Source organism: Pleurodeles waltl, chromosome 1_2, assembly GCF_031143425.1.
Source record: "Pleurodeles waltl isolate 20211129_DDA chromosome 1_2, aPleWal1.hap1.20221129, whole genome shotgun sequence".
Taxonomy (NCBI): domain Eukaryota; kingdom Metazoa; phylum Chordata; class Amphibia; order Caudata; family Salamandridae; genus Pleurodeles; species Pleurodeles waltl.
The window spans coordinates 982,828,079-982,849,946 of NC_090437.1; the positions used below are offsets into that span (position 1 = coordinate 982,828,079).

Below are 21,868 nucleotides of genomic sequence, written 5' to 3' on the forward strand. Positions count from 1 at the left end.
AGCAAATGCAAGTCGTAGATCCCACAGCTGATCCACCAATGTAGGAAGCTGGGTCTGTACATAACATATCAAAGTGAGATATAGTGTGCACAGAGTCCAGGGGTTCCCCAGAGTCTTATTAGAGACCAAAGTAGATAATTCTTATGCACTCTTTTGTGGTAGTGTGGTCGAGCAGTTAGGCTTATCAGAAGGTAGGACAAAGTGTTTGTTGTACACACACAGAAAATAGAAGCACACACTCAGTGACTTAACTCCAGATCAATGCTTTTTATACAGTAGAAATACATTTTCTTAATTCATTTTTAGAACCACAAGATTCAAGTTGCTGGTAAGTACCTTAAGTTTTGTATTTCACACAGGTATCAATAGTACTTTGTTTAAAATCAATAAGTAATAACATTTTTGAAATATTGGTAATACTCATTTTACAGGTGTGTACAACACTTATTTAGTCTCTGGGTTTTAGGAAGTCCACCGGTTGTGGTTCAAGTTAATCCTAAACACCCACCACCAGCAACACGGGCCGGCCGGGTGCAGAGGTAAAAGTTGAGCAATTTTAAAGTGGGCTCCTATGGAGACAGAGGGAACTTGGAATCAGGCCTGCCTGCGGGTAAGTACCCGCGGCTTGGAGGGCAGACAAGGGGGGAGTAGAAGAGCACTGGAAGGGCCGCAATTAGTCACCAAGCACAAACCCTCAGCGGCATAGGGGCAGCGGGTTGCAGGGTGCAAACAGGATGTCGGTTTTCCAATTCTGGTCTATGAGGGGACCCCGGGGCTCACTCAGAGGCTGCAGGCGAGGTCCAGGGGGGTGTCTTGGGCACACAACCGGTCGGACAGGGAGCAGGGCCGCCTTCTGTCCATTGAGGCACTGGGGGCCGGTTTCTCCAAGGCCTTGGGACTGCGGGTGCAGTGTGCTCTTACGCGTCAGATATCTTTGTCCGGAGCTTTGCGGTTAGGAGGGGGGGGTCCTCGGCATTCCCTCTGCAGGCGTCATTGTGGAGAGGTCAACCCAGGGTGGGCACTTGCTCACAATCGCCTGGAGAACCTCTCTTGCTGGTTGGACCACCTGGACACAGGCCGTGGGCGTCAGGTGCACAGAGGTCAAGACTCACACTTCCGAAGTGAGGTATGAGTCCTTGGTTGTAGGTTTCTTTAGACAGAGCTGCTGTCCACAGGAGTTCTTGGTCCTTTTGGGTACAGGGCAGACCTCTGGAGTTGGCAGAGGTCGCTGGGCCCGCTGGATGCTTTGCTGGTCTTTTTGCCGGTTCTTTGAAGCAGGAGACAGGCCCGTAGGACTGGGGCCAAAGCAGTTGTTGTCTTCCTCCTTCTCTGCTGGGGGTTTCAGCTTAGTAGTCCTCCTTCTTCTTGTAGGTCGCCAGGAATCTGGTGAGCTGGGTTCAGGTAGGCCCTTAAATCCTAGATTTAGGGGCATTTTAGGGGTCAGCGGGCAATGGCCAATGGCTTCTTTTCCCTGAGGGTGGCTACACCTTCCTTGTGTCCACTCTCATAGGGGAGGGGGGCATAACCCTAATCCTATTAGTCCCTGTCCTCCAAACTAAGATGGAGGATTCTGCAGGGAGGCGGTCACCTCAGCTCTGGACACTTTTGGGTGGTCCTGGCTGGGGTGGTCACTCCTCCCTGTTTTCCATAATTTTGCCACCAGACTGACTTCCAAAAGTAGGGCTTTGTCCAGGGGTGGGCATCTCCACTAGCTGGAGTGTGCTGGGGCACTTTAACCCGAGGCTTGAGCCTTTGATGCTCATGGCCAGGTGTTGCAGTTCCTGTAGGGGGGAGGTGTGAAACACCTCCAGCTAAGACAGGCTTTGTTTCTGGCCACAGAGTGATCAAAGGCAGTCCCTCCATGTGGTCAGAAACTTTTCTGAAAGTGGCAGGCTGGCACAGACCGGTCAGTCCTACACTAGCAGTTTGGTTAACATACAAGGGCATCTCTAAGAATCCCTCTGTGTGCATTTTTCAATGCTACACTGCTCTTACAAAGTCTAAGAACTGACTTAGATGCTGTAGGGGCATATTGCTTATGCAGCTATGCCTTCACCTGTGGTATAGTGCACCCTGCCTTGAGGCTGTAAGGTCTGCTAGAGGGGTGACTTACCTATGCCACAGACAGTGGTTGGTGGGCATTGCACCCTGAGAGGGGTTCCATGTTGACTTTGCCTTTTTCTCCCCACTAGCACACACATGCTGCAGCCCTTGGAGACCTTCCCTGGCCATGGGTACCTTTTACAAGGGACTTAACTGTGTGCCAGGGCTGTGCCAATTGTGGAAACAAAGGTACAGTTTTAGGGAAAGAACACTGGTGCTGGGGCCTGGTTAGCAGGGTCCCAGTACACTTCCAATCAAAGTTGGCATCATCACTAGGCAACAAGGGGGGGTTAGCCATGTCAACAGTGGCACTTTTCTACAAATGTGTTCCCTGACAACACCACCGCCATGTGGTACTGCAACAAACAGGGCTTTCTGAACGCCAGAGCAGACCAACTCAGCCGTCGATGCATTGTCAATCACGAATGGCATCTCCATCGGGAGGTGGCGCAAGGTCTCTTTCAACAGTGGGGAGAGCCTTGGTTAGATCTGTTGGCCTCCACAGAGAACACGCAATGTCTGCAGTTTTGCGCGTTGGTGTTTTGAAGGCAGTTCTCACTCGGCGATGCCTTTTGTCCCGAGTGGAGCTCTGGCCTCCTGTATGCCTTTCCGTCAATACCACTTCTGCCCTGAGTTCTCAAGAAGATCAAGAATGACCAGGCCCAAGTCATTCTTGTGGCTCCAGACTGAGCACAAAGAGTTTGGAACCCAGAGCTACTGAGCATTGCCACGCATCCTCCAATCAGACTGCCTCTGTGGGAAACTCTTCTGTCGAAGCATCAGGGGACAGTTCTTCACCCTAACCTGTCCAGTGTCTGCCTTTTTGCGTGGCAGCAGTTGATGGCTTTTGACCTACCGACCGAAGTCTGTGATGTTATCTTGTCAGCCAGGCGTACCACAACCAAAACAGTATACACCTGTCGTTGGCCCAAATTTATGGCATGGTGCAAGGACAAATCTGTTGATCCTCTCTCTGCCCCTCTTTCTGAGGTTCTCTTATTTGATCTTTCACTAGCCCATCAAGGTTCTGCTTTGGGCACTCTTAAAGGCTACTTATCAGCTATCGCAGCTTTTCTTAGATTGCCAGAGCACAAGGGCATCCTTTCTTCCCAAGGTTGTCACACCTTTTCATGTAGGCCAATCCATCACTGCCTACTTTTTATTCACCCCACATCCTTCTCATGAGGAGGAGTGACTTGACCGTCTGGATCCAAAAAGAGTGTTGGCGTTCTGTCTTAATTGCACTAAAGATTTATGGGTGGATGATCAACTTTTTGTTGGGTATGTGGTTGCAAAGAAAGGTAAGGTGGTGCAGAAGCATACCATCTCATGATGCGTGCTTCTCTGCATCAGAATGTGCTATGTTTTGGCAAAGAAGCAACCTCCAGAATGTTTGCATGCTCATTCAACCTGAGCAACTGCTGCCACCACAGTGTTAGCACACGCAGTTCCTGTTCTGGACATCTGCTTGGCAGCAACGTGGGCATCATTGCACATGCTTACTAAACATTGCTGCCTGGACAGTCAGGTCCACAGAGACAGCTACTGTGGTCGTTCGGTCCTGCAGGACTTTTTAGTATGATTTTTGGTTGGCAGCCCACCTCCGAGGATGGCATTACTTCGCTGTCTATTCTAAGGTAAGGAATCTGCAACTAGAAGTCTCTATCAGTTACGTACCTTCGGTAACGTTTTATCTGGTAGACACACATTCCAGTTACAAATTCCTTACCATGCAAACTGTGACTACAGGCCTGCAATTGCAGACTGTGTGAAATTGTGCATGCACCTTTCACCCCAGATATAAGGTTTGCCTTATATCATGGTCACAGGATTCTTACCCTATAAGTTACCCCTAAGGCAGGCCCTTCAGCCCAAGGGCAGGGTGCATGGTTCTCATTGAGAGGGCACTCCTGCATCAGTGCCCCTACAAACCCTGGACCCCATTTTCTGGGCTTTGTAAGTGTGGTGAAGCCATCTTAAGGTATGTAGCGGACACTAGTCAACACAAGCTGTCCAACTACATAAGGGCTTCACCAAACATAGGCATGTTTGGTATCAAACATGTTGGACTCATGCATGGCATTGAATCTGCAGGATGCCTATTTCCATATTCCCATCCTAACTGCCCACGACACTACCTGTGGTTTGTGGTTGGAGAGGAGCATTTCAGTTTGCTTTGCTCCCCTTTTGTGTCACCGGTGCCTCAGGTGTTCATGAAAGTGATGGTGGTGGTGGCAGCACACCTTCAGAGCTTAGGGGTGTCAGTCTTCTCCTACCCTGACTACTGCTTGTTGAAGTTGGGCTCGCCACAGACATTCATCAACCACCACCAGACTACAGCGAACCTGCTGTCTTCTTTAGGAATCACAATCAATGTGTCGAAGTCACACCTGATGCTTTCTCAGCCGCTCTCCTTCATCAGAGCCATTCTGGACATGGTTCGGTTTTATGACTTTACTGCTGGAAACCGAGCCCAGGATATTTAGAGTATGAACCGGATCTTTTAGCTTCAGTCATGGATTTCATTGAAGTCGACTCTTAGACTCCTGAGACTGACTGCCTCCTGCATCCTGGTAGTCGGGCACACCAGGTGACATATGAGGGTCCCTGCAGGGGGATCCGACATCCCAGTAGGCCCAGCATTAAGGGGATCTCTCTATCCATGTTCAGATTTCAGAGGAGACTGCAAAAGATTTACAGCGGTGGTTAAAGGACTGCAGTTTAATCAGTGGCAGGCTCCTCTGCCTTACCCTCCCAGAGTTGATCGATGCATCACTTCTCGGTTGGAGTACCTATTTGGGAGAGTTAGAAATCAGAGGCCTCTGGTTCCTGGCAGTGTCTCGCCTCCACAACAACCTTTTGGAGCTGAAAGCCATCCGTTTGACATTGAAAGTCTTACTTCTCACAGACAAAACCACCGTCATGTAGTACTAAAACAAACATGTTGGTGTGGCTGATCATGTGGCAGGAGGCCTGTTCCTCTAGAAATGGCTGGGCCACCAAGAGAGTTTCCTTGTGGTGAATAGTCTAGCAGGATAGCAGTATCATTGAATCCTGTGACAAACATGTTCAACTGTTGACACCAATCAGACCACGAATGGCAACTACACCCAGAGGTGGTGCAAGTCCTACTTAATGAATATGGGGAAACTTGGCTCTTTTAGGCTCCACTGAGAACGCACAGTCTGCACTTCTGTGCATTGGAGTTTTCATGAAGTCACTCGCTCGGAGGCGCATTCCTCCTCTAGCGGAATTCAAGACTCCAGTATGCTATTCTGCTGATACTACTTCTGGCCTGAGTTCTAAAAGAGAATCAAGCCAAACCGGGCCCAAGTCATCCTAGTGGCTTCAGAGTGGTCATGGAGAGTATGGTATCCAGAGAGCCTGGGCTCTAGCATATGCTCTCTAATCAGGTTGAACCTCCGGGAGGACCTTCTGTCGCAGCAACAGGTCAGGATTTAGCACCCAGGCCTTCACAATGTCCACCTTCGTGCTTGGAGATTGAGTGGCAACAGCTGAACAGCTTCGACCTTCCTCCAGAGGTGGCTGGCAGCCAGATATCCCTCGTCTAAAACTGTATACTCATGTTATTGGGACAGACTTGTGGCTTGGTGCAGCATGTACCAAATTGACTGCCTGCAGGCCTAGTTATCTGACGTTCTGTTGTTGGTTTGGACTCTTGCGTTGCATAACTTTGTTTTGGGCATAGTTATCTGTTATTTTTTGGCTTTCTTACTGTTGTCTGATCAGCCCTTGTTATTTAAATCACCATTATGATGTGATTTTTATTTTTTTTAAAGGGCTGCAACACGTCTCACAGCATCCCCTCTTCCTCCCCTTGTCATGCCCTATTGGGATCTTCTATGCCTCATGGCTGTCCTTTACAGCTCCTTACTATCAAGACCTGTGTTCCTCATTGTCATCACCTTGGCATGGCGTGTGCCTGAGCTTCAGGCTCTTTGTGTCAACCCAACATACACCTCTTTTCCCCCAGACAAACTGGTTCTTTAGACTGCGGCATCCTTCTTGCCGAAGGTTGTGAGTGTTCCATGTTGGTCAAACCGTCACCCTGCTGGCGTTCTGTGCTCCGCCACACTCCTCTAAAGAGAAGGAGAAACATCATCCCTTGAACCCTAAGAGAGTGCTGAGTTTCTACATAGATCATACCGAAGGCCACTGGTTGGGCGATCAGCTCTTCGTGGGGTTCTCTAGAGTGAAATAAAGGCAAGGCAGTGCAGAGGAGAACCATATCCCACTGGATCGTGCTCTGCATTAAGATCTGCTACTCATTGGCCAAAAAGCAGGGTCCAGAAGGACTCAGTGCTTTTTCTACCAGCTAAAGCTATTGCCACTGTGTTCGCATGTGGAGTCCCTGTCCTAGATATTTGCCACATATATGAAGTATCCCTCCATACAATCACAAAGCATTATTGCCTGTACAGTGAGGTTTGCTGGAAAGGGGCTTTTTGCCAGCTTGATCCTGCAGGACTTTCTGGTTTGAGTACTGTAAAGAAATGCCTCCTTGGAATCGTTACCTCCTGACCTTTTGCCTTTTACTGATGCCAGTTATGATTCAAAGTGTGCTGGGACCCTGCTAACCAGGCTCCAGCACCAGTGTTCTTTCCCTAAACTGCACCTTTGCTTCCACAATTGGCACAGTCCTGGCACTCAGATAAGTCCCTTGTAAATGGTACCCCTGGTACCAAGGGCCCTGGTGCCACAGAAGGTCTCTAAGGGCTGCAGCATGTCTTATGCCACCCTGGGGACACCCCACCTAGCACATGCACACTGCCTCACAGCTTGTCTGTGCTGGTGGGGAGAAAAAGACTAAGTCGACATGGCACTCCTCTCAGAGTGCCATGCCCACCTCTCACTGCCTGTGGCATTGGTAATTCACCCCTTTAGCAGGCCTTACAGCCCTAAGGCAGGGTGCACTATACCACCGGTGAGGGCATATGTGCAAGAGCACTATGCCCCTACAGTGTCTAAGCAAAACCTTAGATATTGTAAGTTCAGGGTAGCCATAAGAGTATATGGTCTGGGAGTTTGTCAAACACGAACTCCACAGTTCCATAATGGCTACACTGAAATCTGGGAAGTTTGGTATCAGACTTCTCAGCACAATAAATGCACACTGATGCCAGTGTGGAGTTTATTGTAAAATACACCCAAAGGACATCTTAGAGATGCCCCATGAATACCAGTCTGACTTCTAGTGCTAGGCTGACCAGTTTCTGCCAGCCTGCCACAACCAGGCGAGTTGCTGGCCACATGGGGAAGAGTGCCTTTGTCACTGTGTGGCCAGGAACAAAGCCTGTACTGGGTGTAGGTGCTTCTTACATCCCCCTGCAGGAATTGTAACACCTGGCGGTGAGCCTCAAAGGCTCATGCCTTTTGTTACAGCACCCCAGAGCATCCCAGCTAGTGGTGATGCCCCCCCCCCCCCCCCACAGCCACTGCCCCCACTTTTGGCGGCAAGGCTGGAGGAGATAATGAGGAAAAACAAGGAGGAGTCACCCACCAGTCAGGACAGCCCCTTAGGTGTCCTGAGCTGAGGTGACCCACTGCCTTTAGAAATCATCTAGCTTGAGATTGGAGGATTCCCTCAATAGGATTAGGGATGTGCCCCCCTCCCCACAGGGAGGAGGCACAAAGAGGGTGTAGCCACCCTCCAGGACAGTAGCCATTGGCTACCGCCCCAGACCTAAACACACCCCTAAATGTAGTATTTAGGGGCACCCCAGAACCCAGGAAATCAGATTTCTGCATCCTGAAACCAGAAGGACTGCTGACCTGAAAGCCCTGCACAGACGACTGAGACGACAACTGCTTTGGCCCCAGCCCTACCAGTCTGTCTCCTGACTCGAAGGAAACTGCAACAGCGACGCATCCAACATTGACCAGCGACCTCTGAAGCCTCAGAGGATTGCCCTGAACCAAAGGACCAAGAAACTCCCTTGAGCAGCAGCTCTGCTCAACAACAGCAACAACTTTGCAACTTTTAAAGACTTCACTTTTCCTGCCGGAAGTGTAAGACTTCACCCTCTGCACCAGACGCCCCCGGCACGAGCTCCAGAGAACCAACACTACAGGGAGGACTCCCAGGCGACTGCGACCTCATGAGAGTAGCCCGAGACAACCTCCCTGGACCCCCACAGCGACGCATGCAGAAAGAATCCAGAGGCTCCCCCTGACCACGACTGCCTGTAACAAGGAACCAGATGCCTGGACAAAGCACTGCACCCCCATCCCCCAGGACCAGAAGGAACTGAACCTCAGCGCAGGAGAGACCCTCCCTCTGCCTAGCCCAGTCGGTGGCTGGCCAGAGAAGCCCCCCTGTGCCCTGCCTGCACCGCTAGAGTGACCCCCGGGTCCCTCTATTGATTTCAACAAAACCCGACGCATGCTTTGCACACTGCACCTGGCCGTCCCTGTGCCGCTGAGGGTGTGTTTTGTGTGCCTATTTGTGCACCCCCCTCTTTCCCCCCCACCGCTCTACAAACCCCCCCTGGTCTGCCCTCCGAAGACGCAGGTACTTACCTGTAGGCAGACTGGAACCGGAGCACCCCTGTTCTTCCTAGGCACCTATGTGTTTTGGGCACCTCTTTGACCTCTGCACCTGACCGGCCCTGAGCTGCTGGTGTGGTTACTTTGGGGTTGCCTTGAACCCCCAATGTGGGCTGCCTATGCCCAGGAACTTAGAGTTTTAATTGTCTTACTTACCTGACAACCTAACCATTACTTACCTCTCCCAGGAACTGTTGATTTTTGCAGTGTGTCCACTTTTAAAAATCTTATTGCCATTTTTACTAAAACTATGTATGCTATTGCTCTAATTCCAAGTGCCTAACTTACCTGTGTGGGGAATCTTGCATTTTATGTATTTACTTCAAATCTTGAACTTGTGGTTCTAAAAATAAAGAAAATAAATGTTTCTATATAAAAACTATTGGTCTGGAGTTAAGTCTTTGAGTGTGTGTTCCTCATTTATTGCCTGTGTGTGTACAACAAATGCTTAACACTGCTCTCTGATAAGCCTACTGCTCGGCCACACTACCACAAAATAGAGCATTAGAATTATCTAATTTTGCCACTATCTTACCTCTAAGGGGAACCCTTGGAGACTCTGCACACTATCTCTTACTTTGAGATAGTATATACAGAGTCAACTTCCTACAAGTACTTGCACAGACCCACCTCCAAATAGGTATTGTTTTCATAGTTATTCAGAGGTCAGAAATCTGCAGTATGAAGTCTCTATCAGAAGAACAAGTTTCTTACCTTTGGTAACGCTCCTTCTTGTAGAGACTTTGTGGCAGATATCTCACCAATTTTCCCCAATCCGATTGTACTCTACACATTGTTACCAGTTTGCTTTTGGTGCTCTGTGTCTGTAAGCGCAACAGTCTCAAAAGCTACTGAAGCCAGCACGCAGACATGGTGCCTATATACGCCCGGCATGTCGTTTCCGGAGCCAAACAGTGTCAGTCCTGAGCAACAAGGAAGCACCTTCTGGTGCGCAGAGGAACTGCTGAATAGTTTATGATCCAGTCTGATGGCTGGGAAATATTCAAAAGGTTAAGAAATTTGCGGCTAGTCTCTCTACCAGAAAGAATGTTATTGAAGGCAAGTGACTTGTTCTTTGCATTGCAGATTATCAGGTCCTTTCTCCCCCATCCAGCTTAATCACTCTGAGTATTGTTTCCAGCACTTTTTCTTAAAGTGGTTTTTACCTTTCATGTTCTTTAAAGAAATTTTTCTACTATCGTCACCTGGATTGGCAACGGAAGCCAGTACTGCCTTCGCAGACATGTGGAGGCAGGTGGCGGCCTTTTTGCAAGTGCAACTTCCAATGGTGCAGTCATCTACAGACCCATTATTGGATTTTCATCCGGATCAGTCTTCCACTGAACCCCTTCTGCCTTATTGCGAGGCTTTTTACGACATCCCACTCTGTGTTTGGAACCAGCCTGTCTCTGGTCCTTCTGTGGACCGCTCTATATTCCACAGGCACCGTCCAGCACAAGAGGATCCCTTAGGCCCTCACCAAAACCCTGCCCCTCCTAGTTTTGTGGTACAAACTGCTTTGGGCATTCTTGGTGTGGCAGAAATTCCTCTTTCCCTCCTTCCTACTTCATGCAGTAATCCATTCATTTCTCCCGATGTTCACTAAGTAATATATTATTGAGTTTAAAAAAAGAATTTTGAGTGTTCCACTATTATTATTTGTATTTGATATTAACTGGTAGTTTTCCAGTTAACACATGGTGGCAATGGATGTGTTGTAGTGTTATTGAGCACCACCAATTGATACTATAAGTTTTTAATATAAACTGTTTGGATGTGCGGTTATTCCTAAATCAACGTTGCCATGTTGTTATTTTTTTATTTCCTCTTCTTTGCCAGGTTGTTCTTTGCGAGACTGGTGAGGTTTGTTTGCATCCCTCCTCCTGGATTGGGATTGCTTGGGTATCTAATTATAAGATACAGAATTTGCTGCTAGTTGTCTCTATCAGATGGATAAGTTACTTAGCTTTGGTAATGCCTTATCTGGTAGAGAAACAGACTAGCTGAGGATTACTTATCGACCCACCCATCCTCCCCGCTTGCAAACTGTGTACTCTTCAGTCTCGTTTGGGGTGATATTGGCTGCTATCTTGTTTTTGTACTTCTCACGATGTGTCCTTTCCTTCTTGGTTGGCATATGCACTAATTCACTGCCAGTTTCTCTGTGGCTCTGCGTTGTTCTGCGGCTTTTAGTCACTGAAGAAACTGACATCAGGGCATCGGAGAACGGGATATATAAACACCGCTGATGTCATTTCTGGGGCCGACGTCGCTGCGGAGTCGCTCGACGCCCTCTACCGACACACAGAGATACTGCTGAGGAAAAACTCTGGATCCAGTCTGACGTCTGGGTGAGAATTTGAAGATCAGGAATATGCAGCTAGTCTGTGTCTCTACCCGATAAGGCATTACCGAAGGTAAGTAACTTGTCCATTTAGGATACTGCTCGGCTGTTGGGTGATTTGCTTCCAGAAAGCTTCTACTGTGGGCCTTGTCCACACCATATAGAGAGAGTCTGCTGCTAGTGCCCTGCATCTCAGGCAGGGTCTTGGTCCCCTCCATGCATGTTTACTTTTCGGGGGGGTAAAGGTATGTCTGATGTAAGAAGTTAATCTGAGTAAATTTATGCCTAGTGTTCCATGACACTTTTTGTGTTTTGTCAGTATCCTATCTGAATCTTTATCTGCTATTTGTGTCCCAGATTACCCTCCCACTTATAACTTGCGCCCTGCCATGTACAGTGTTATCATCAATGATGTAATTTCAGATGTCATCAGTGATGTTATTTGTGATGTCATGTATGTGATGAGAGATGTAGTATGTGAGGTCATAAGCAATGCATGGCGAGGGGGTAAATTGTAGATTTTCCAGTTAACTGTAACTGGTGAATTTCAGTGGTTTTTATAGTTTGAAACGTTTGGTTTCTGACATTTTTACCTAACTATAATGTTACTCTTAACTTGTTTTTTTTTCCTGTGAATTTGTGATTGTAATATAAAGTAATATATTTTTTTCTAGTGAATTTCTAAGGTTTATGTAACATCAAGTAGTAGATTACTACGATATCTTACTATACCAACTGCCTTCAGCTTTTTGCAACTCTGAATCAATTTTAAAAATGGTTCAATCACGGGTTCACTGTTTTCCCATTCACTCACGTTAAAACACCTGGTTGGTGATGTGAAGACCTCTTCTGGTTATGAGATTGTTTTACATGTATATTTGGTTTTTGTTACAAAATGTAGTTGAGTCTCTTTATCAAATGCATATCTGATAAAGACTTCTGGATGCAGAATCCTTTCCTTGCAATATTCCCAGGCGTTAGACGGGATCCAGAAGATTTTAGAGCAATTACCCTTGTATGCCGGTAGGTGGTGTGGCTTGGCTCTGCTTGGCACCAGCTTCTCTGGACATGCCTGTAAAGGCACCACGCTAGCGCACTGACCTCAGTTTCTTCTTTCAGTGCCATAAGCGCGAGTCTGGATCAAGGTCTCCTCAGTTATTTTTTGACTGACTTTTACCTCTTCTCAAAGTCTAGTGTGCCTTCTCTTTTCCCAACTATTTTTGGAGATGTCACCACTGTTATTGACAGATGTTGGTGACAGACCTGCGCTTGGTATGTCTGTGGTGCTTGGAGAGGGAAAACTACCATGCATCATGTGTGGAATGCAAAATTATAAACCCCCAAGGCCATCCATGAGCGAGCGGTGAAGCTCTTGGCCGCTTGTCACGCAACTCTGTACCACTCCAGGTCCCATTCGCATGGGAGGTCTCAAGGCTAATCCCAGAGTCACTTGCAGCAGTCCTTGTCCCAACTCCAGGACTACTTCTGGTAAGTACCACAAGAAGTCAAAATGCTCTTTGACTTTTCTGCTTCCCTTCCATTCTTTGGACGACCCAAGGGAATGACGCCACAAGACCTGACCTCACTCGCAAGTGGTCCCTTTGCAGCTTGTCAAAAGCTTGGTGCGCTCCATGCTTTCTCCATTTCCCTGGAGCCAGAGCAACCCCTGCCCAAATCTGATAGCTATATGAGGCTAAGAGCCTCATTTTTGAGCAGTCAATCCCCTTTGGAGCACATTCTGGTCCTAGAGGTTTTTGGGGGGTGTAGGGACGGGGGCTATTCGGCAGGTTCCCTCTCGGCACCCTTCAACCCCTTCAGATCTTTCGGTGGATTCGGGTCCGCCAAACCCATTGTGATTCCTGATTGATACTGAGCCGGACCAGTGTTGCAAGATGTCAGTTCCGGTGCCAACCAGGCCCACACGGCCTGAAATGGGGACATAGCCCTATTTTACTGAAGGGCATGCTGAGGAACACTAATGGAGGGGATCTGAGGATCCCTATTTCTGCACTGACCCATTAGCAGAGTCCTTGGCCGATGACAACTGGAGTGAGGACCTTGCTGACCCCAGTGGTCTGGACACCTACCAGACACTTGTCTCTCTTCCCACAGTGACTATGGAGGTAGGGCTTCCTTTGCGAAGGTGGTCCGGAGGTCAGCTGACAATCTGGACTTAACAGCTGCCCACAGTTCAAGCCATAAATGCCAAGCCCTGCACAGGCACTCTTGTTCACAAGACAACTGCTCGCCACAATCATCTCGCTCCTGGGGACCCACCCTTCCACTTCCATCACCCTACCCTTGCCAGTCTGGTAGTCCAGGCCTCAACTTCATGAATCAATCCAGAAGTGTCCCATACCACACCATTGGATAGGGAATCAAAGAAGCTGGATACCTTCGTAAATAGGATGTTTTTTACCAGCTTAACACTGCGGTCCTCGAACACTGCATGATTATTGGGCCATTATTCCCATACTGTGTGGGATATGGTTGCACAAGTGTTGCCTGTGATCCTGGATGAGGCCAAGGCATATTTTCCCAAGCTATTGCTGATGGGTGAGATGCAGCAAAGTTCATAATAAGATGAGGGTTGGATAAAACCGGCTCACAGGGCAGAGCCATTGCTTCTTCGTGGCGCTTCAACATCATGCCTGGTTGAGGAATAATGGTCTCTGTGGCCCCACGACAGCCGTATTCCACCCTGCATACCTTCCGTGGCTATGGTAGGAACTATCAGCTAAGTCATTTCCCCCTCTAGCCACCATGGCCAACAGGCTCAGTCTTTTCATGGCTGTGGATGCAGCCCACACAACCCTCGTGGGGCCCAAAGCCAGAAGTTCGCCCAGTCTTCAACTCTCATCCTCCTCAGAAGCCACACAGTCAAAACCTCTTTAATTTGCTCACAGTCCAGCATGGGCATCCAGTTGGCAGCAGAATCCATCCACCAATGGAGGGAGTGTGCAACAGAAAATGGATGCTCCAAATTGTCCAAAAGGGGTTACACCCATCATTTCCATCAAACCCCACCATTACTCCCTCCTTCCCTACATCAGCTGACAGAGAACCACTTGCACTCTTGCGACAGGAAATAAGTACTAGCTGTCTAGCCAAAGGAGCTTGGTAGAGGGTGCCAACATCAGAAGTAGTTTGTGGTTGCTATTCCCAATATTTGTTAGGTCAAGGAAGGATGGAGGCCTCTGTCCTATGTGCCCTCTCAATTACTTCTTGAAAAATGGAAACTACAAGATGCTCACTCTGACTCAGGCCTTATCTGCCCTCAATCCTGAAGGCTGGATGGTAGAGTTGCCCTTGCAGGATACCTATTTCCATATTACCATCATGCCCCCCAGCGGTTCGGGGGGGGGGAGGGGGATTCAAGGAGCATTATCAGTTTGCGCTGCTCCCCTTTGCCCCTCTTGTTTTCACCAAGGTGATGGTGGTGGTTTCAGCACATCTGTGGAGGTCAGGGTTTGCAGTCTTTCTCTACCTTGATGATTGGCTGTTAAAGCCCGGTTTGCCCTATGCAGTTGTATCCCAACTCCAGACTCTGGTGGACCTTCTGCACTTGCTACCAACTTGCCGCAGTCACACTTGACTCCCTATCAGTCACTCCCTTTCATTGAAGCTATCTGGATACACTGCAGTTTTGGGCTTATCCTCCAGAACAGTCCAGGATATTTGAGCTATGATACCAGTGTTTCAGCTTCTATCCTGAATTTCAGTAAGAATGACTCTGAGGCTGCTGGGTCTCATCACCCATTGCATCATGTTGGTAAAACATGCCCATTGGCATATGTGGGCTCAGCAGTGGGACTTAAGGATCCAGTTGGCACAGAATCCGGGAAATCTCTCTGACCCTGTCCAGATATCCGAGGGATCTGAAAAAAGACCTGCATTGATGGCTCATGTACCGCAATTGGGTCAACAGCAGACCTTTCTCTCTTCCCGACCCAGCGCTCACAGTGGAACATATGTGTCACTCCTGGTCTGGGGGCATTCATCTGGGAGAGGTGAAGATCAGAGCCTTTGGTCTCCGGTGGAGTCTGGGCTTTACATCAACCTGTTGGAGCACCAGGCAGTCCGGTTGGCATTAAAAGGTTTTCTTCCTTTGATCAAGCGAAGGCTCGTACAAGAGTTGACGTCCTGCAATGTAGTACTGCAACAAACAAGGCAGGGTGGGGTTGTAGACCCTTTGTCAAGAGGCTCTGCACCTCTGAACCTGGCTGGAGTGTTGGGGCTTTTCCCTGGTTGTTCAACACCTAGCAGGTCCTCTGAATGGCAGAGCAGTCTAACTCAGCCATCGATGCCCAGCAGATCACAAATGGCATTTTCATCCGAAGGTGGTGCAAGGTTTCTTCCAAGATTGGGAGAGCCTTGGTTGGAGCTATTTGCCACTGCCAATAACACACAATGTCCGTACATTTGTCTGCTAGCGTTTCCAAAGGTGCCGTCGCTCAGAGACTCATTCTGTCTTGAGTGGAGCTCAGGACTGCTATATGCTTTTCCGCCAATACCACTCCTGTCCAGAGTTCTCAAGAAGATCAGGAACGACCAGGACCAAGTTGTCTTAGATGCTTATGGTCAGGAGTCAGTCTGGAGCCACTGTCTTCCAGTCAGGTTGCCCATTCGGGAGGATCTTCTGTTGCAGCCACAGAGAAAGGTATTGCACCCTAACTTGTCCACTCTCCATCTTCATGTGTGGAGATTGAGCAGCAACAGTTGAAGGTGTTTGACATCACATACTTTGGGAGGGAGAACAATCTGGCAGGCAGGTGTTCTTGTACTAAAACCATCGACACCTGCCGATGGGACAAGTTTGAGGCTTAGTGTCATCTAAATCATTCGATCCTCTGCCTACACACTTGTCTGAAGTTGTCCTTTTTGTTTTTTCTCAAACCCAGCAAGGCTTTGCTTTGGGCACTGTAAAAGGATATCTGTCCTCCATTTCCACTTTCATATAGTTTCCAGTTCAACCTTCCCTGTTAAAGTCACCTGTTTCTGACTAGATTTCTTAAAAGTTTGCAACATATGTTTCCTCCCACGCCCTTCATTATGCTCCAATGAGACGTAAATCTTGTTCTCTCTTTTTGTATGTGTTCGCCTTTTAAGCCGATGCTCAGCTACCCTCTACGGCTCCTAACGTTAAAAACTGTCTTCCTTGTGGTAATAACATCTGCCAGGAGAGTTAGCAAATTGCAGATGTTTTCTGTTAACCACAATTCCCCCAATTCAGCCTGCCTACTGTTTTTTCCCTGCTTCATCCTTCTAAAGAAGAGGAGAGACTCCACCGTCTAGATCCAAAAAGAATGTTATCATTCTATGTTGAATGTACCGAAGAGTTAGAGGTGGACAATCAACTCTTTATTGGATTTGCTGGGGCAAAGAAAGGGAAGGCAATTCAAAAGTGAACCATCTCTTGATGGATATTCATATGCATTAAGATCTGCTATGCAGTGGTCAAGAAACAAACCCCTAAGGGCTTAAGAGCTTACTCCACAACAGCTACTGCTGCAACCACTTCACTAGCTAGAGAAATCCCAGTCCGGGACAAATGTCAAGCGGCTTCGTGGACATCACTGCACACATTTGCTAAACACTATTGCCTCAACAGTCAGGTTTGGCAAGATGTGCACTTTCCCCATTCGATGCTCCAGGACTTCTTAGTCTAAAGTGGTCTGCAGCCCGCCTTTGGGGAGAGTTAGCTTTGGTATCTATTCTAATGTAAACAATCTGCAGCTAGAAGTCTTATCAGATGAACAAGCTACTTCCAGTTGGTAACGCTTTATCTGTATAGACACTATCTAGCCACAGATACCTTACTGACCACATGCCCCCACCTTTCCCGTTCTGCAAACTGTCTTCTCTAAATTGAGACCTGAGGTCAGCGCTCTAACATGGCTTCTATATAGGCATTATGCATGTCATTTGCAGTGCAGATGACGCCAACAGCATCATGCAGATCCAAATACCAGCACACAAGGATGATTGCTCAAAAATTTCCATATCCCATCTGACACTTGGGAATAGTCTAAGGTACGGAATGTGCGACTAGATAGACCCTCTACCAGACAAAGCGTTACGGAAGGTAAGTAACTTGTTCTCTTTGTGTGCCCGAGTAAGAAGCATATTAACCATATGCATTGTTTTTGCAGATCCATTTGGCCTAATGATATATTTGGAGGCTCGGAGGATGACCCTGTCCAAACCTTGCTACACATCTACTTCCATCATCAAACACTGGGCCAGCCTGGAAGCTTTGCAGTTATAGGCTCCAACCAAGATGTCTCAGAAGCCAGTTCTAAACTGATGGAAATAAATCTTGAGATTCGAGAGGCACTCCGTTTTGTCCAATCCTACGAGCTCTTAGCAAGAGAAAAACTTGACAGGAACATAGTAAGCACTGGATTCTGAGGGTCACCCATTAGGCGGAGCATGGACCTAATATGAGGATGCCTAATCGAACTGTTAATAAGCACCTTTCATAAATAATCATTGAACAGGACATTCATCTTTTCTTGGGCTGCATTTTAAATATTCAGTATAGAACTCTGCTAGAGAAAGACATTAATTGATTGTGGAATATCAGTCTGAAAGTGATGGCACTGATTATGTAGCGGACTATCAGTAATGCACAATGTATGGACGGAAGCTTTTTTTTTTTCCCCGTCACCTGCATTTATACAACCTTCATAAAAGGAGAAGGGCTAAAAGGATGTGCATTCAAAATTTGGCACACATTAAACTTTGTGAGTAGTTGCAATATTGCCCATCCCCTCCCAAATGAAATATTTATATTTAAATATATACATATATGTATGTATATCTGTGTTTGTGTGTATGAAGGTGCAGGGTGGCCTGATGCTGAAAATCAAGCCTAATGAACAATATTTTTGGCAGGAGACCTGCAAGGCTATCCGGTTTCATGGCTAAGAAGAAATCTGCCAGTTGATGCCTACCTTCTACACTTATCAGAAGATGATTGATAAAGATTCGCCTTTTACCTTTTCTCTGTGTGTAATAAGAAGTACTGTGTGTGAGAGTGAACTTAATGGATAAAAGACAACCGATTTTTCGAAGTGTGAATAGCTGTGTACATAAAGTCTCAGAGCATGCCTCAAAGAGAAATGCAAAGTTATTTTTGGATAAACTTTTATTTTATTAGATCTAACACCTTGTAGTTTGTAAATGGTAGGCCTTGTGATATTGTTTTAAGCTGGCTTTACAGGTATTTCTTAAAGAAATAATATATCTTGATAACTTTATTGGAATGCTGCTCAGTTCTCTGATCAGTGCTTATGTTACACTTATTGAAACTAACCAAAAAGTAGCTGCCTGCAGAGACTACAGAATGTATATTTAAGATATATGCTGCTCATCAGCAACTCGCGTTAGAAAAATTAATTTATTTTATTCTGTAAATATTCTAGAAAATGTATAGTGTAAAAGCAGTATTTTCTTGTACATCTGTGCACTGCACTGTTCTGAAAGAATGAGTGTACAAAGCAATTTAAATAATTGTGGATGTTAGTTGTAAATTACATTTTGTAGAACATGTGTGAATACATTCAAAGGTTTTTCATAACTTATTATTTATAAAAGAAATGGGAACTATCCTTATGGGTTGAGTAATGAGAAAAACAGAACACTGAACCCTGCGTTATTGTTTTAGTTCAATGTAAAAGGAAACTCCTGCAGCACAAAATCAGGACTCCATTGAGACCAATAACATTTTTTTAAAATAAATGAATGTACTCACATGCTTCATCTAATTTGAACAGAATCTCCTTTTTTATATGCATCGCTTATCCACTGTGAGACGTGTATACACACAAACATATTTTTCTTTTAACAAGCTTATATTCTATGTGTTAGCCTATAGAAGGATACCTTCTTAATGTTTCCTATTTTGGTGAGAAGTGGCCCCAGCAAATATTCATTCAATTATGCTGATAAGCATTCATTGAAGGCACTGTGCACACTGTTGGGCTGCTGGCAGATGTTGTAACCTTAGAAAGCGCATTTTTAATCACTGTATTTTTTACCTTAATATTAATTGAGCTATTTTGATAGCTGTGTGGTACTTAAGATGGTGTTTTTAATTATTTAAAAGGAAATTATTTTCAGGGTTATTGAAATTTTATTTAGTGCCACATTACTTTTATTTACATCATCTTTATTCCCTAATATTATTTTGTTTAAATAAAAACAATTCTGTCTTTGCATATTTTCTTGTTTGCCGGGGAGTGTTGTTGGTATTAAACATCATTTTCTGAAAATAATTTAATACATCACGAAAACTAAATGTAAAATCTTCTCATGGATACCAGCCTTTTTTCTTTCACCATATGAGTTTTATCTGAGTATTAAATGGAAGAACTTGACATTGTGATGATATCTGGGTGACATCTGATGATCTTGAGCTGAGCAACTCACTTAACAAAAACATTTACATAGAGTATATTTAAGATCATATTTACTCTTGTGCTGCTGCTTGCTCCTACCATCTTGAGCATTTTGTACCAAGGAGGGAGGAGCTGGTTAAACAAGATGTTATGAAATGCTTACTTTTGCCTATATGATAGAATCAAGCTCAAAAGCTGTGAGTGGGTCAGATTTTGTATAGCTCGAATGTAGCCAAAAGGCAGCTAAGCGCCCTGCAGGGTGAAAGTCAACGGTACAGCCAATTTGTGATTGGAGAGGTACCTGATTTCTGGGAGCAGAAGTGTACTATTACTGCATCATTACATAATGTTCATTAAAGAAATGTGTATTCAGTTCTTTCCTAAATTGGAGCAGGAGTGGCCCACTAAATACAGGGATTTTCTTCCAGATGATGTGTGCATAAACAGAGAGTGTTGGTTTCTTTTATTTTTACACTTCTTTGACTACAATCTGATGTCCTGGCTTTTCAAATGCCAAGAGCCACCAGTGTTGGTGTGCTTGTCATCCAGATAGACCAGCGTGCTATTCGTGATGTTTTTTTTTTTTAATGATGCACCTGGTTTCGGAAATTGTGACGGTTAACAAGTGGATAGGTTATTGGCCATAATGAGTATCAAATTGCAAAAGAGATTACTCATGTCCAAGACAAATTTCCATTTTAGACTCCCTTGACATCTGTCTTGGGTGTTGGGTGCCTGGATCTGGTCACGACTCGAAGGCCTGTGACAAATGCGCACTAAAGTCACTAAGGTAATCAAGGATTAGAAAGGGAAACTTTTCACTGCTAAAGCCCTGAACTAACGCCAATGCCTTGACAGTGCCATTTCCTGCTCCAGGTAGCAGCCCATGTCTCCCCAGCAGGTAAGTCCTTGGAGAAAGCTCCCTCTAAGAGGCAGTCTGCCTTCAACAAGCCCAAAATCACTGTTAGAGTGATCCTGCTTCCTCTCTACATCAGTTTTGCAGCAGGTCTTCTAGTTGGTTGTGCCACTCCCTAACATTGGACTCAACTGTTCTGTTGGAGCCTGGAAATGTATAATCCACTTCCATCCCCTGGGGCTGACCACACACAAGTGGCAACTTTCACACAGGCTGTGCCAAGCATATTCCACATGCTTTCAGGCTCCAAAGAGCCTGTGGGACCTCTGACCATACCTCCTCCAGAAGCCCCTACCCCAGTACCAGTTGACCCTCCTTCGGTTCCCTACATTCCTGCTGTGCTGTCTCTGCCGCTTTCAGTACCAAAGACCTTGCCAGGTGGTGGTGCCATCTTCAGGCCATCAATTCCATCCTCACAATTCCACAGAATAAAGGTTCTTTTAGACCAGGTAAGGCACAAGGTCCAAGTTATCTTTTGAAATGAAACCAACTGTGAGTCTTTGCCACAAGTTCACTCTGGTCATATATAGAAGACTTTGTTTGGTTCGGACTATGCCCAAATGCCTAACATCATTTATCATGGTGAGGATAACAGTAGTAAAATGGCCAACTTTATCCCTCTCTACAGCACAGGAGGTTGTATTTATATTGCTTTACAAACTGCTAATAGCCTTGACACGTCTATTGACTTTCCTCCATTATGGCAGTCCTGTACAAGTCTGCTGAGGATATAGAGCTGCCATTGTTGAGGAAAATAAGGTTGAATATCCCTATAGAAGTCCTGGACCCCCATCTTGGCTGCATGCAACAGGTAAGCCCTGACCCTTGTAGTTAACTATTAAGTTGCCTATCACCATCATCTGGCTACCACTGACCCCAAAGTTTGGTCTCCTCACCCTACACCTGAGGGCTTGGCGGTGCAGGCTTCTTCATCTTCAAAGCTTAACCCCAACCTGTTCCCCTTCACTGCTCAGACAAAATGAAAAAGGATAGAAGCAAAGGACAAGAAAGTATTTTCCTCTGGAAGTGTCTCCATTCCTTTTTGGGATCACTTACATCTCTCTTCATGGTATGGAACAGGCAAAATGCTTCCAAGCAATAGTAGCTATCCACTCTCCACCTTCTTGGGTGGAGATTGAGCAGCGACAGTTAACAGCTTTCGACATTCCTCCCGTAGTCTGTAATGTCATTGTGGCAGCCAGGCATCCCTCTGCCAAAACTGCATACGCCTGTCGGTGGAAGAAATTTGTAATATATTGTACAGACAAAACTCTCAACTCTTTCTACTTCTCTATCTGATGTCCTTCTTTTTATTCTCACCCTTGCCCAGCAGGGCTCTGCTTGGGGTAATCTTAAGGGTAACTTTTATGCTCTGTCTGCTTTCTTGCAGCTGCCTGATCAACCCTCCTTATGTTAGTCCCCTATTGTAATTAGATTCCTCAAAGGACTTCTACATATGTTTTCCCCCGTCACCTTTTATTATGCCTCAGTGGGACATTAATCTGATCCTTACTTTTCTGATGTGTGCTACTTTTT

General features: G+C 46.3%; 1 protein-coding gene across 12 annotated transcripts in view; it reads left to right on the forward strand.

The window, feature by feature from the left end:
- Positions 1-19,236, forward strand: part of FRYL (FRY like transcription coactivator) — a 1,894,812-nt gene extending 1,875,576 nt beyond the window's left edge. For all 12 annotated transcript variants that reach the window (XM_069201557.1, XM_069201569.1, XM_069201550.1 and 9 more), the window contains one exon: positions 17,167-19,236. In XM_069201557.1, coding sequence (XP_069057658.1) covers positions 17,167-17,425 — 259 coding nt within the window. In that variant the 3' untranslated portion in view covers positions 17,426-19,236. The remainder of the gene's footprint in view (positions 1-17,166) is intronic.
- Positions 19,237-21,868: the final 2,632 nt, after the last annotated feature.